Here is a 12,712-nt window from a genome sequence, read left to right on the forward strand (position 1 = left end):
CTATCAACCATATGACATAGTGAGTAAGTCACGTATGTTTCCTCGGTAGCCAGTGGTTGCAGGCTGTGAAAGACACACATAGCATCACATTAGTTTCTGTCCTAAAATTTCTAGTCATAGTCTCAAAATTTGCTAAAAAAAGCAAGAGAAATTAAATGTTGTACAAGTCCATTTTGGACTGAATATTTCAACTCAATATAGTTGCTGTTCTGGCGCTTCATAGGTTTATTGTATGCCCACCCTTCTGTGACAGAGGAGGAAGTTTGTCACAGCTAAATCTTTTATGAATGTGTTAATAGTTCACATTTCATTACTGCATTTCCTTTTCTAATGAAGGCAAAGAATCTGTCACTAACAACGTAATCTCTTTTCTTGTTGACTTGCCCTTACAGATACAACCATAAAAGCAATTGCTTTGAATGGTTCCTTTGCACTCAGGTTCTTTTTCAAAATGCTGATTACTCCTAATTGTTATTTCTTAGCCACAGTGATTTAGAACTATGTCTTTCAGAGTCATGATTTTTGCAAAACTATTCTGTCTGGAGATAGTTTGGAGGTGATTGATTTTTCAAAGCAGTGAAGTTTGAATCATAGTTCTGACTAAATGAGCTGGTTGACTAAAACCCTGTGCAATCTTCTGAAAATGTATCACTTTCATCAAAATCTACAATTTCTATAAATTGTATTTAGAATGACATGTAGACTAGTCAGCTGTAAATATGTTTCTGATAAAATGGTGTGCTCCAAATTAATTTGTCAGCCATTGCCACCTGGCAAGACAAACAAATTACAAACGTTTATCAGGTTACTCCTTGTTTTTCAAATTTTCTTTTCAATATATTCAGAATGAACCCCAAGATGACTGTCATCGCTTTGAACAGCTATGAAGTCTGGTACAACAAAGTTCCTTAAATATATTTGTTTGTTAGAATTGAATATTGAACTTCAGTTATAAAAAGATCCTCTTTGTTCTCCATTGCCCTTTTTTTTTTTTTTTTTACGTAGCCATGTCTGATTTTACATTTTGTTCTTAGCTTTCCATTTAATTTTGATACCAGAAAATCAAAAAGAGAGGACACCAATTTAAGTCAACGTATGCTGACATGTCAAAAAGCACAGTGCAGAAATAGCTCTGCTTTGTGGATTTTATGCAAAGTATTGGCACATATTTGTGTTCTGGTATCAGTGATTCAGACAACTTCATACGAGCTGTCATCATCCCTGTTACAATAGACAGCTGAAAAGCAATCGAAGTGAAAATTATTCAGTTCAGACAAACTGCTTCAATCCATCTTTCATCTGATCATTCAGAATCTCCATCTTTGAAAGAGAATTTCACTTGCATTTCTAAGCATTCAGTTTAGGTTTACATAGTATTTTTAAAATATTGTACTAACTACAGAAAATAACATTGTTAATTAAATCACGAATTATTTAAACCAGTTTCAAGGAGACAATTCACTTGCACTTAAAGACAAAAATAAAACCCTTTCTTCTTCTACCTTAGATCCACAAATGCAACTTTAAAAGAATCTACAACCAGGATCTTTGTCTTTGTAAAGGTAAATGTTATTAAAAATAAATTTATGCACCTGTGAACTTTCCAATTATGTAATGAATCAATAACAAGAATGATGAGACTAAGTCCAAAGACTGGCAAGATTGAGAAAACCTATATATATATATATATATATTTTTTTTTTTACTTCATATAAACTATATTTTCTGAATTAATATTGTTCTGATAAAGGTATTGTATAGGATTGCTTTTTTTTCTGCTGAAACTGAAATAGTGGGATAGTTTGAATGAAAATATGAAAATATATATCTTGAGTATAAATCATTAATTTTTCGACATCGACTGTCAGGAAAGTCAAGTTTATGAACTAATGCTACTTGACTTCAAAATGACAGTATTCACAAGAAAGAGAGAGTTTAATATGAGGAATTTTTTTAGTTTATTCAGATGTCCTTGCCCTTCTGAGCATCCTTCTTCCTCATATTGTAACTCTGCTATCTTGTAAATAGTGGTTATTTCTTAGAACATCTCTTGCTCTTGTAAGAAGATGGACCTCAAGTTCCATCTTTAATTGCAACTATTTGTAGTCTTGTAGAGGTACTGAAAAAAAAGTATGAGCTTGTGAATATTGGGTCAAAAGTAGATGTCTTCCAAGACACTGGTGTGAATGCTTTATGTTTTAGGGTACATTTGATAGGTGATAAGTTCCAAAGGACAAAAATTGATTAAAGCATTGGAGAACCTTCCAAACATCAAGAAATGAGCAGAAGGACTTTTTGGTAATTGGTGCTTAGACATTTCACTAGCTTTTGAGTGAGCTCATTCTACCTGTGATCACAGGCATGATTATCTTTTTTGACTCATCAGTGTCATTTCCTCAGTGATAAAAGTAATTGAAAATTATTTAAAATAATAATATTAATTAGGTTTGTTTCATCTGATTGAGGGGGTATCAGCTAGATTTTTAATCATGGCAGCTATATTATAAAGAGTTAAAAACTTCTTTAAAGAATGTAACCTCTTCACAGATACATCATGATTTCTGGCTCGTTTATGTTTTTTTAAGTTATTAATATTGGGATGCTATAGATGTGTTCACTGATTCTTACAAATTAAGAAATTATTTTAGTTTCTTGGATGACATTGCTGTTCAGATAATTTATATTTTTATTTTTATTTTATTTTATTTTATGTAATATGATAAAGACCATAGTTGGTGCTTACAGAGATGCTTCTGTGATTGTCTAAATACTAGGCACTTTTTCTGGCTTTATGTGCTGGGTTAATTAGCCTAACTAAGCACATCTTAGGTAACAGCATCTTAGGTAATAGTTGGTCTGGAGCGTCATGATAAATAATGGGGCTGTGCTTCTCATATGTGCTTATTTGCTTGTGTTGATAATCTGATTATCTGTGTTCTTATTTAGTTCCTGTGTTGTTAGTAAGGATATCCAGAACATGAAGGAATTAAATCATATTTTCCAGTATAATGTTTTCTATACTGAGATAGTTTTATTTTCAAATTATTTCATTAGTTGATTAAGTCTGATAAATATACTCTCCAGATTTTCCTCTTCAGTTTCAGAGAATCTTGCTTCTAGTTTGGTTTATGTTCTCTTTGCAAAGGAACTGTTTCTACTGCCTCCATAGTCTGTGTCATTTTTTTTTTTCCTATGCTTTCTTATTCCTTTATGCAGAGTGTTGATAAGTAGCTTTATGGTGTGTTCTGCTAAACACAGCATGCAAATATGTCTCTCCATCTTAAATGTAAGAATAATCTTTATTCGTTGGATTATGAAGGCCACACATCCTGCTATAAAGAGAGCCCTGGTATGGTTTAGAGCACTGCCTGCTGAAGCAGAGCATCGGAGAAGCACTCTGGGATTATAAAGGTCAAGTTAAAATGGCTCAATTTAGAGGTCTGAAAATGAGTCAGTAGAAAAAATATTGCTTTGTTGACTGTAGGAATTTTTATGTTAACAATCCTTTCATCCTGAAGCTCTTTTATTGCACAGATTGGAGCCCACACTTGAAATTTGTCAATAGTGTCATGCTGGTGGCATGCACATGCCCTGTAATTGTATAAAACCCCCTCCAGGCAGAGTTATAAACCTTCAAAGAATCTTACTGTTGTTACACTCAGTAAGTATAAGAGTTGGTATATATGATGGAGGTTACTATCGAACATGATATGTACTCTAATAATAGTTTGATACCTGAATTATAAAAAATTGTCTGCCTACTCAGAGTTACCATCCTTAGAGCTCTTCCTGAGAACTGGTCCACATGCACAGCTTCACAAAAAAGTACATGGGCATGCTCCAGGCAAAGTCTGCAAGGGCCTGGTAAAGAGCAATTTTTCTGCAGCTTTCAGGGACTGGGAATATCAGTAAAGCATAGCTGGCAGAAGAGAAATATACTATTTTATTAGAACAGCTGACATAGTTGTGGGTTGGACAAGAGAGAGAAACTTTGGGATGTTACCAGCATTTTTTCAGTTCTGCCTCTTCAGTTATCCCTGCCTACATGTACTGCAGGGAAAGACCTATTTCACCTAGTCAGGCATTCCTACCAGAGCAGAGCAAACATTTCTTATACACACCCCTACACACCCTGTACCACGCAAGGCCATTGAAAAGATAACAAAACTCAGATTCCTGTATTGGTCTCTTAAAATAGAGGAATACAGGGCTGCAATCATCTTTTTTGATAAGCCTTAAAAAGTGCTTTTTTCCAGATCATTTCCAATAATAACTGTAATTTAAACTTTTATGATAAAAGCATAGAAGTGCTTTAAAATAGCTCGGGTATTTTTCTAGAGAAGGTGATGTCATTCTTTCCATCAACAGCAAGAATATTCCACTCATGCTTTAGTCTTCATTTGCTGATAAGTAGAAAAGGAATTAGAACATTAGTAAGTATTTTGATATTGCAAATGAATTATTTTCCTCTGTTTTATTATCTTTGTCAGCTAGTTTCCATTTTCCAAAAGTATTTCAATTGCCAAATTTGGCCTCCAGGTGTATTTACACAGTTCTAATGTGACTTGCATGTGTGTACTTGAGAACAGAATTTGATTCATGTGTAAGTACTTCAATTTGCCTGAGATGCACTGAGATAAAAGTTGTTGATAATTCCCAAGCATCTGTCTACAAACTTTCTTGGGGCATTCTTGCTGTGGAAGAAAAGAAATACTTTATAGTTATCATTGGGCAGCAAAAAATATGGAAAAAAAAAAACACCTTTTCTTGATTTTGGTTCCAGTTTTAAATTCCTGAGAAATTAGATTAAAGTTTCAGTTCTGCATTAGTTGTCATTTGGACAAGACCATGGCTGGCTTTCACATATGTGTTCAAGGGACACATTAGGAACATCTTCACTGATCTTGAACTTTCTTCTCTTCCTTCAGTAGGACTGAGCGCCATTGCAGATGTTCCTTGGGACATGGAAGACTCCTGGAGCTTGGAGCCATCTCCCTGGGAGCACAGGGCATAGCAGCTGAAGGGCTCCATCACACATCTGTGATAACCTGTGTTTTCCAGAGTTCTTGGTAAAAATCTGTGATTCCCTCTAAACTTCCAGTAAAGAACTGAGTAGAAAAAATATGGTGGAGTACGATTCTTCTTTGGTCTCCAGCACACTTATGTGGGTACTATCCAGCTTTCACTTTGGTTAAGATATTTTACATTTTTCACTTTAGACTCACTCTCAGATATGGTTGGATACACAGTACTTTCTACCGTCAAGGTACTACAAGGGCACGCTTGATTTTCACTGTGGAAAAAAATCATTGCAGGGTCCTAATGAAGAAGTACACATCCAAAAGATTTGGAAGATAGATAGCTCAAGTTTGTAATGATTTAAATCAATATTTTAGTAATGCAGGTCATGCTGAAGAATCCCTGTCTGCTCCTATTGATTAAAACTATGTACCTGCTTAGAAGTGTTCCTTAATTGATTGCCTACATTATCATGTAATGATCCTGTTCCGTACAACATAAACTTGCTAGGAGTAAGTATTTGTTATAGAGATCATAGACTCATAAAATGGTTTGGATTGGAAGGGACCTTTAAAGATCATCTAGTTCAACCCCCCTGCTATGGGCAGGAAAATCTTTCACTAGACCAGGTCGCTCAAAGTGCCACCCAAGCTGACCTTGAACACTTCCAGGAAGGGGGCAGCCACAACTTCTCTGGGCAATCTGTTTCAGTGCCTCACCATCCTCACTGTAAAAAAATTTCTTCCTTAAGTCCAGTCTAAAACTATCCTCTTTTAGATTAAAACCATTAGCCCTTTTCCTATTGCAACAGGCCTTACTAAGAAGTCAGTCCTCATCTTTCTTACAAGCCCCCTTTAAATACTGAAACACTGCAATAAGGTCTCCCCAGAGCCTTTCCTTCTTCAGGCTGAGCAACTCCAACTCTCTCAGCCTGTCCTCATGAGGGAAGCACACCAGCCCCCTGATCATCTTCATGACCCTCTGGACTCACTCGAGCAGGTCTGTGTCCTTCTTATGTTGCGGGCCCCAGAGCTGGACACAGCACTGCAGGTGGGGTCTCAAGAGAACGGAGTAGAGGGGAAGAATCCCCTCCCTTGACCTGCTGGCCACACTTCTCTTGATGCAGCCCAGGACACGGTTGGCTTTCTGGGCGACAAGCGCACATTGCTGGCTCATGTCCAATTTTTCATCTACCCACCAGTATCCCCAAGTCTGTCTCTTCAGGGCTGCTCTCAATCAACTCATCCCCCAGCCTGTACTGATACTGGTCATTGTCTTGAGCCACGTGCAGAACCTTGCACATGGCCTTGTTGAACTTCATGAGGTTCATATGGACACACTCCTTAAGCCTGCCAAGGTCCCTCTGAATGTCATCCCTTCCCTCCAGAGTACCAACTGCACCACTCGACTTGGTGTCATTCAAGATGAATGAACGATCATAAAATCAGATACTGAGGAGAGAAAGTTGGCTTTAAAAGTTACGTTGTTTGCTAGATAAGTAGTAAATGGTTCATAAAAATAGACCTTGTAAGTTGTGTTACCTTACAGCATTCTTTCAATTTGACATCCAATTGTAAGTGTTACGCAACATATTATTGTTCCCAAGTTAACTAAAATTGCAGTCCTTCCTGTGGCCTCTGTGGACCTGTGAATAAAGGGAGGTGCTTTTACAACCACGACATTTCTCAGAGTGGAGTCCTGTGATGAGCTGTCTTTAGCACCAAGATTTTAGGCTATACATCCTGCAGTTTACTGGCGTTGCTACATCTGCAGTTCTGTCCCCTTGGTGGTAATTAAAGGCTTATGTAATAAGCAGTAAACCAATAATTGACATGTGTGTGCTTTAGCCTACCAAGTCAGTCACCCTTTAGAAATTCTTCCTCTGTTAGAGTCAGGGAAGAAAATCATAAAATACTGACTGAAAAAAAATATTGTGTTGGCTGAAATTTGACCTTTAATTTCGAGGGCAGAAGCACATGTTGGTAGTCAGGGGACTACCAGAGTGACAGAGCAAACCAAACACAGCACCAGTAGGAATTCCTGCAAGACATTCGTGTAGCAGCATGGTCCAAACCATGGCTCAAAACACTGTTATGCAAGGAAACACCACACGCAAGGAAGAAGTAAGTGGTTTCTCCTTATCTAAACAAATAAGAAGTGGGGATGGGGAATGCCATTCCTAGTAGTGGTGCTAGTACACCTTTGCAGGCTTCTAACAGACCAGAGAATATTTTATCAATTCTGTGCTTTACAGTGGAAGGCTTTAGCCTTAAGTAAGCTAAAAAGAGTTGTCAAATTAATAATAAAAGGGAATAATCATAGGCAAGAGTGGTAAAAAGAATGAACTTTTTGCTTCTTCAGCTAGCATGGATCATAGCATAAGAATATTGATTCAGGTGACTGTAGACTATAAAAGATTAGATCTAATTTACCCAGTGGAGAAATGATAAATAACTACCCCTGTGTAAAATTTGTAAGAATACAGATTTATATTGGTGATCCACTCGCCCCTGAAACATGTCTGAAGCAGTCAACAGTGAATGTCTCTTGCACTGTGAGCATCAGCATTAGGCTGTGGTTTCCACACAGCTGTTCTGGCTTGCAGAAGTGGTTAGAAATAATGGAAATTAAATGTGCTGGATATCGTACAACCTGAAACAAACAGGATGTTCTTGGCCCGGGGATCTTACCAACCAAGTGTAAGAGGGATGATAACAGATGATGTAGCTGGCAAAATGCAAAGAAGCAGTGAGACGCTAATGACTGCTCAGCAGTGGGTTTGGCAGACTGATGCTCACAACAGACTTTTGCAACAAACAAACTTTAAGCCTCAATATAAAAAGATTTACAGGTGTTTGTGGAGGGATGGACTAAAAAATGTTTAAAGGGCAATACAAGAAGTATAGCATACCCAGGTACTTTCAACAAGAAAGGTGGCAACATCATGTCTTTCAAGGTCAGAGGAAAGAACGTTGCAATAATCGAGACAGAAGATGACAAGTATTCATGACCCCAGAAGACTGTCCTGAACACCTAACTTGGATGACAGTGCCTAACTCATTTGTTTTCAGAAAATCAAATGTGAGTACACTGCAAGGTTCAGAGCAGAGCTCAAGTGCCGAGGCCTTTTAGCCCTGTGCTGGCTCGGACAAAGGCAGCTGGAGTGTCTGCGTCATCCTCATGAAGCAGAGAATGGGCCCTGCGCTGGACCTGTGTAAGAGCAGAGCAGTGACATTTTTCTCTAACCTCTACAGGAAGTATTCAGAACCAGTAGGTTTGAAGTAAGGTCAGAGCCAGAGCAACTGCCGCTCACTCCAGCCTGTAATTTGGGTAGGACGCTGGTGCTTATAAGGTTCAGGAACACCATGGAGGACCTGAAAGGCAGCAAAGAATTAAAGAGTTCCATTGTAGTGAATTATTGTTACATCCTTAAGGCAAACCCCTAAATTCTTTTTTTTTTTTTTTTATGGAAAAGATGGCAAGGCTATATCGAGAGGTTTGTGGCACTAGATGTTTGTGGCAGATGTATTCATCACATTTTCTCGGTCTGAAGAAGGGAAGAGTCCGTCGTCACCGTGACGGGCACTCGGTCTTCGCCAAAACAATCCGCACGCGTTACGGTGCCAACCCCGGTTCCTCTGCAGGGAGCCCTGCCCGCGGCGCCGGCATTTCCCCGGTGCGGGTGGCTCAGGCCGGGCGAGCCTCCGCCAGCGGCGTGAGAGGACAAAGCGGAGGGGGACGGGCGGGCTCGTGTGTGTGTGTGTGTGTGTGTGTGTGTGTGTGTGTGTGTGTGTGTCCGGCCCGGAGGGGGACGGGCGGGCTCCGCGCCCCGGAGCCCCGGGCGTGTGTGTGTGTGTGTGTGTGTGTGTGTGTGTATGTGTGTATGTGTGCCTGTGTGTGTCCGGCCCGGGGGCCGCCTCCGGGACCCGCCGCCCCGGGGAGCCGCGGGCTCCGCAGGCCCCGCCCCGGCGGCGCTGGCGTAGGCGCTGACGCCGCGCCCCGCCCCGCCCGGCGGCCAGGCCGGGTAGCGGCGGGCCGGGGGCGCCGTTAGGTGCCGGGCTCGCCCCGCGGCGGCCGCCCGCTCGGCTGGGCCGTGCGGCAGCGGGCTGCGGCGGGCCCGGGCTCTGCGGCGGCCATGGAGCGGCTCCCGGGCGGCCGGCGGCCTCGGCTGGTCTCGTCTCTGGGGCTGGGGCAGCGCGGCTGCGAGGTCACCTTAGACGAGGAGCGGGGGCGGCTGGCCTGGCGGCGCGGCGGCGGTGAGTGGAGCGGCGCGGCGCGGCGCGGAGGGGCGGGGCGGGGCGGGTGTGCGCGCACCTGCCGCGGCGGGGGAAGGGCGTTCGCAGCGTCCCCTCAGCGGCTTCGAGGGGGGCGCACGGCCTGCACCGGGCCTGCCGCCGCCGGGCGCTGCCGGGGCCGCGGCTGGCGGCGGCTCCGAGGGCGTGGGAGTGTTCTGCCGGTGCGGAGTGTTTCCTGTGCTCCGGAGGAGGGGCGGCAGCCGCCGCCGCCTCGGGGGTTCAGAGTCCGGCGGTGCGAGGCGCAGGGTGGGTGGGTGGGTGGGTGGGTTACCCCCGCGCCGGGCGCGGCGGAGTTGAAGCCGGGGACGACAGGACTGTCGCCGGCAGGCCGCCGGCTGTGCTGAACGCATCAGCCGGTTAATCGGCTTCTGCGTTTTGAAACAAAGCTGGAAGCTGCTCGGCAGGAGCCGCGGGCACCGCGGGCGAGGTCCGTGGCGCTCTGAGGAGGCGGCTCGAGCATCTGCTCCGAGAGTGGGCTTCTGTCAACAAAGGCAGGAAACTTGTCCCTGCAGCTGGATGAGGAAGGCGCAGATTTGGTTAGGTGAACCCCATTGTTTCTTGTTCATTCTTCTTTTGTGAATAAATATCAGCATATAGTTTGCAATCTTGTATTCAAATTAATCGTAGAAGGACATGAGACTTACAGAATTTTAAAAGCTACTTTCTTTAGTTACATGACTTAGTTGTGGTTAAAAACCACTTTCACAGTGAGGCAGTGTTTCAGCCAATTTTTTTGTTGCTTTTTTTTTTTTTTCAAATGAGGGCTTTTTAAAGCTCTTTTGCTTTCTAAAGGGCTCCATGGAAACTTCCAAAGAAAGTTGAACTTTTGTGACGTATTGTTTTGGAAGTATTTAATGTAAGCTAATAATTTGTAATGCAGTAACAAAGCTGTTTATAGTTGCCCTTTTGTGCAATTAGAATAGTGCTGACTTACAAAACTGCAAGTGGGAGAGGTTACTGCTGAAAATACCTAACAAAATTTGAGGATAACTTCTGAAAACATCTGTATATCAAGCTTTCTACTACACCTAAGGGGTGATATTTTATCAGAGTCCTTGGCCTTACAATTTTTATATAGTAACTATTCCCATTAGTAAAATAGCTCTATTTGTATGGTATGTGAACATCTGAAAACGTGTAATGTCATTCTTTTCACAACACCTGCTGTAGAGTGGAAAACTTCTGTTGTCCTCATTTTTGAGGTTGGAGTAATTGAGACAAACTAATAATAGAAGGGTTGACTATAAGTTTATCAGAGGAAGGTTTGAATACAGATATCTCCCATCCCAGGCAGGTTCCCAAACTTGAATAGTTAAATAGTTCATAGAATCACAGAATCATAGAATGGTTTGGGTAGGAAGAGTCCTTAAACAACATCTCATTCCAACCCCCCTGCCAGGGGCAGGGACACCTTCCACTAAGACCAGGTTGCTCAAAACCCCGTCCAGCCTGCCCTTGAACCATTCCAGGGAGGGGGCAGACACAGCTCCTCTGGACAACCTGTTCCAAGGTATCACCACCCTCACAGTAAAGAATTTCTTCCCTATTTCTAATCTAAGCTACCCTCTTTCAGTTCAAAACCATTATCCCTTGTCCTACCACTGTATTCCCTGATAAAGAATCCCTCCCCATTTTTCCTGTAGCCCCCTTCAAGTACTGGAAGGCTGCTCTAAGGTCTCACCAGAGCTTTCTCTTCTCTAGGCTGAACAACCCCAACTCTCTCAGCCTGTCCTCACAGGAGAGGTGCTTCAACCCCCTGATCATCTTCATGGCCCTCCTCTGGACCCACTCGAGAAGGTCCGTGTCCTCCTTATGTTGGGGACCCCAGAGCTGGACACAGCACTGCAGGGGGGGGTCTCATGAGAGAGGAGTAAAGGGGAAGAATCCGTTCCCTTGACCTGCTGGCCGTGCTTCTCTTGATGCAGCCCAGCATGTGTTTGGCTTTCTGGGCTGCCAGCCCACATTGCTGCCTCATGTTCATTTTTTCATCTGCTAATAACCTAAAGCCCTTTTCCACAGGGCTGCTCTCAATTTACTCATCACCCAGCCTGTATTTGTGCTTGGGATTTCCTTGACCCACATGCAGGACCTGGCACTTGGCCTTGTTGAAATACATGAGGTTTGCATGGACCCACCTCTCAAGCCTGTCCAGGTCCCTCTGGGTGGCATCCCTTCCCTCCAGTGTGTTAACCGCACCACACAGTTTGGTGTCATCAGCAGACTTGCTGAGGTTGCACTCAATCCCACTGTCCATGTCCCCAGCAAAGATGTTAAGCAGCACCAGTCACAGTACTAACACCTGAGGAATGCCACTCGTCACTGGTCTCCACTTGGACACTGAGCCATTGACTACAACTTGCCTGAGGATGACCATCCAGCCAATTCCTTATCCACTGAGTGGTCCATCTGTCAAATCCGTATCTCTAATTTAGAGACAAGGGTGTTGTGCAAGACAGTGTCAAATGCTTTGCACAAGTCCAGGTAGATGATGTCAGTGGCTCTTCCCTTGTCCACCAGAACTGTAACACAATTGTAGAAGGCCATTAAATTTGTCAGGTCAGTTTGCCCTTAGTGAAGCAATGTTGGCTGTCACCAATCACCTCCTTCTTTTCCATGTGCCCTAGCTTAGTTTCCAGGAGGATCCACTCCATGATCTTGTCAGGTGCAGAGGGGAGACTACCTGGCCTGTAGTTCCCTGGGTCTTCCTTTTTTTCCCTTTTTAAAAATGGGGGTTATGTTTCCCCTTCTCTGGTCAGCGGGAACTTCACTGGACTGCCACGATTTCTCAAATATGATGGGTAGTGGCTTAGATGTTTCATCTGCCAGTTCCCTCAGGACCTGTGGATGCATCTCATCAGGTCCAGTGGACTTGTGCACCTTCAGGTTCCTTAGATGGTTTTGAACTTGATATTCTCCTACAGTGGGCAGTTCTTCATTTTCCCAGTCCTTGCCTTTGCCTTTTGCATCTTGGGCGGTGTGGCTGGAGCCCTTGCCAGTGAATACAGGCAAAAAAGTCGATGAGTACCTCAGCCACCTCCATATCCCGTGTAACCGTGATTCCCATTTCCTTCCACAGAGGGCTCACATTTTCCCCAGTCTTCCCTTTATCACTGACATACCTATAGAAGTTTTTCTTGTTGCCCTTGATGTCACTGGCCAGATTTAATTCTATTAGGGATTTGGCCTTTCTAACCTGATACCTGGCTACTTGGACAGTTTCTCTATGTTCTTCCCAGGCTATCTGTCCTTGCTTCCACCCTTTGTAGGCTTCCTTTGTGTTTGAGTTTGTCCAGGAGCATCTTGTTCATCCATGCAGGCCTTCTGGCATTTTTACCTGACTTCCTCATTGTCAGGATGAATCGTTCCTGAGCTTAGAGGTGATCCTTGAATATTAACCA

General features: G+C 43.1%; 1 protein-coding gene across 1 annotated transcript in view; it reads left to right on the forward strand.

Moving 5' to 3' along the window:
- Positions 1 to 9,025: 9,025 nt before the first annotated feature.
- The window catches only part of CERK (ceramide kinase), a 43,668-nt gene continuing 39,981 nt past the window's right edge, over positions 9,026 to 12,712 (forward strand). Inside the window, exon 1 of the mRNA XM_042793003.1 lies at positions 9,026 to 9,275. Within this exon, the coding sequence (XP_042648937.1) occupies positions 9,155 to 9,275 (121 nt within the window). The 5' untranslated portion in view covers positions 9,026 to 9,154. The remainder of the gene's footprint in view (positions 9,276 to 12,712) is intronic.

Source organism: Tyto alba, unplaced genomic scaffold (genome assembly GCF_018691265.1).
Source record: "Tyto alba isolate M040663 unplaced genomic scaffold, T.alba_DEE_v4.0 Super-Scaffold_2, whole genome shotgun sequence".
Lineage (NCBI taxonomy): Eukaryota > Metazoa > Chordata > Aves > Strigiformes > Tytonidae > Tyto > Tyto alba.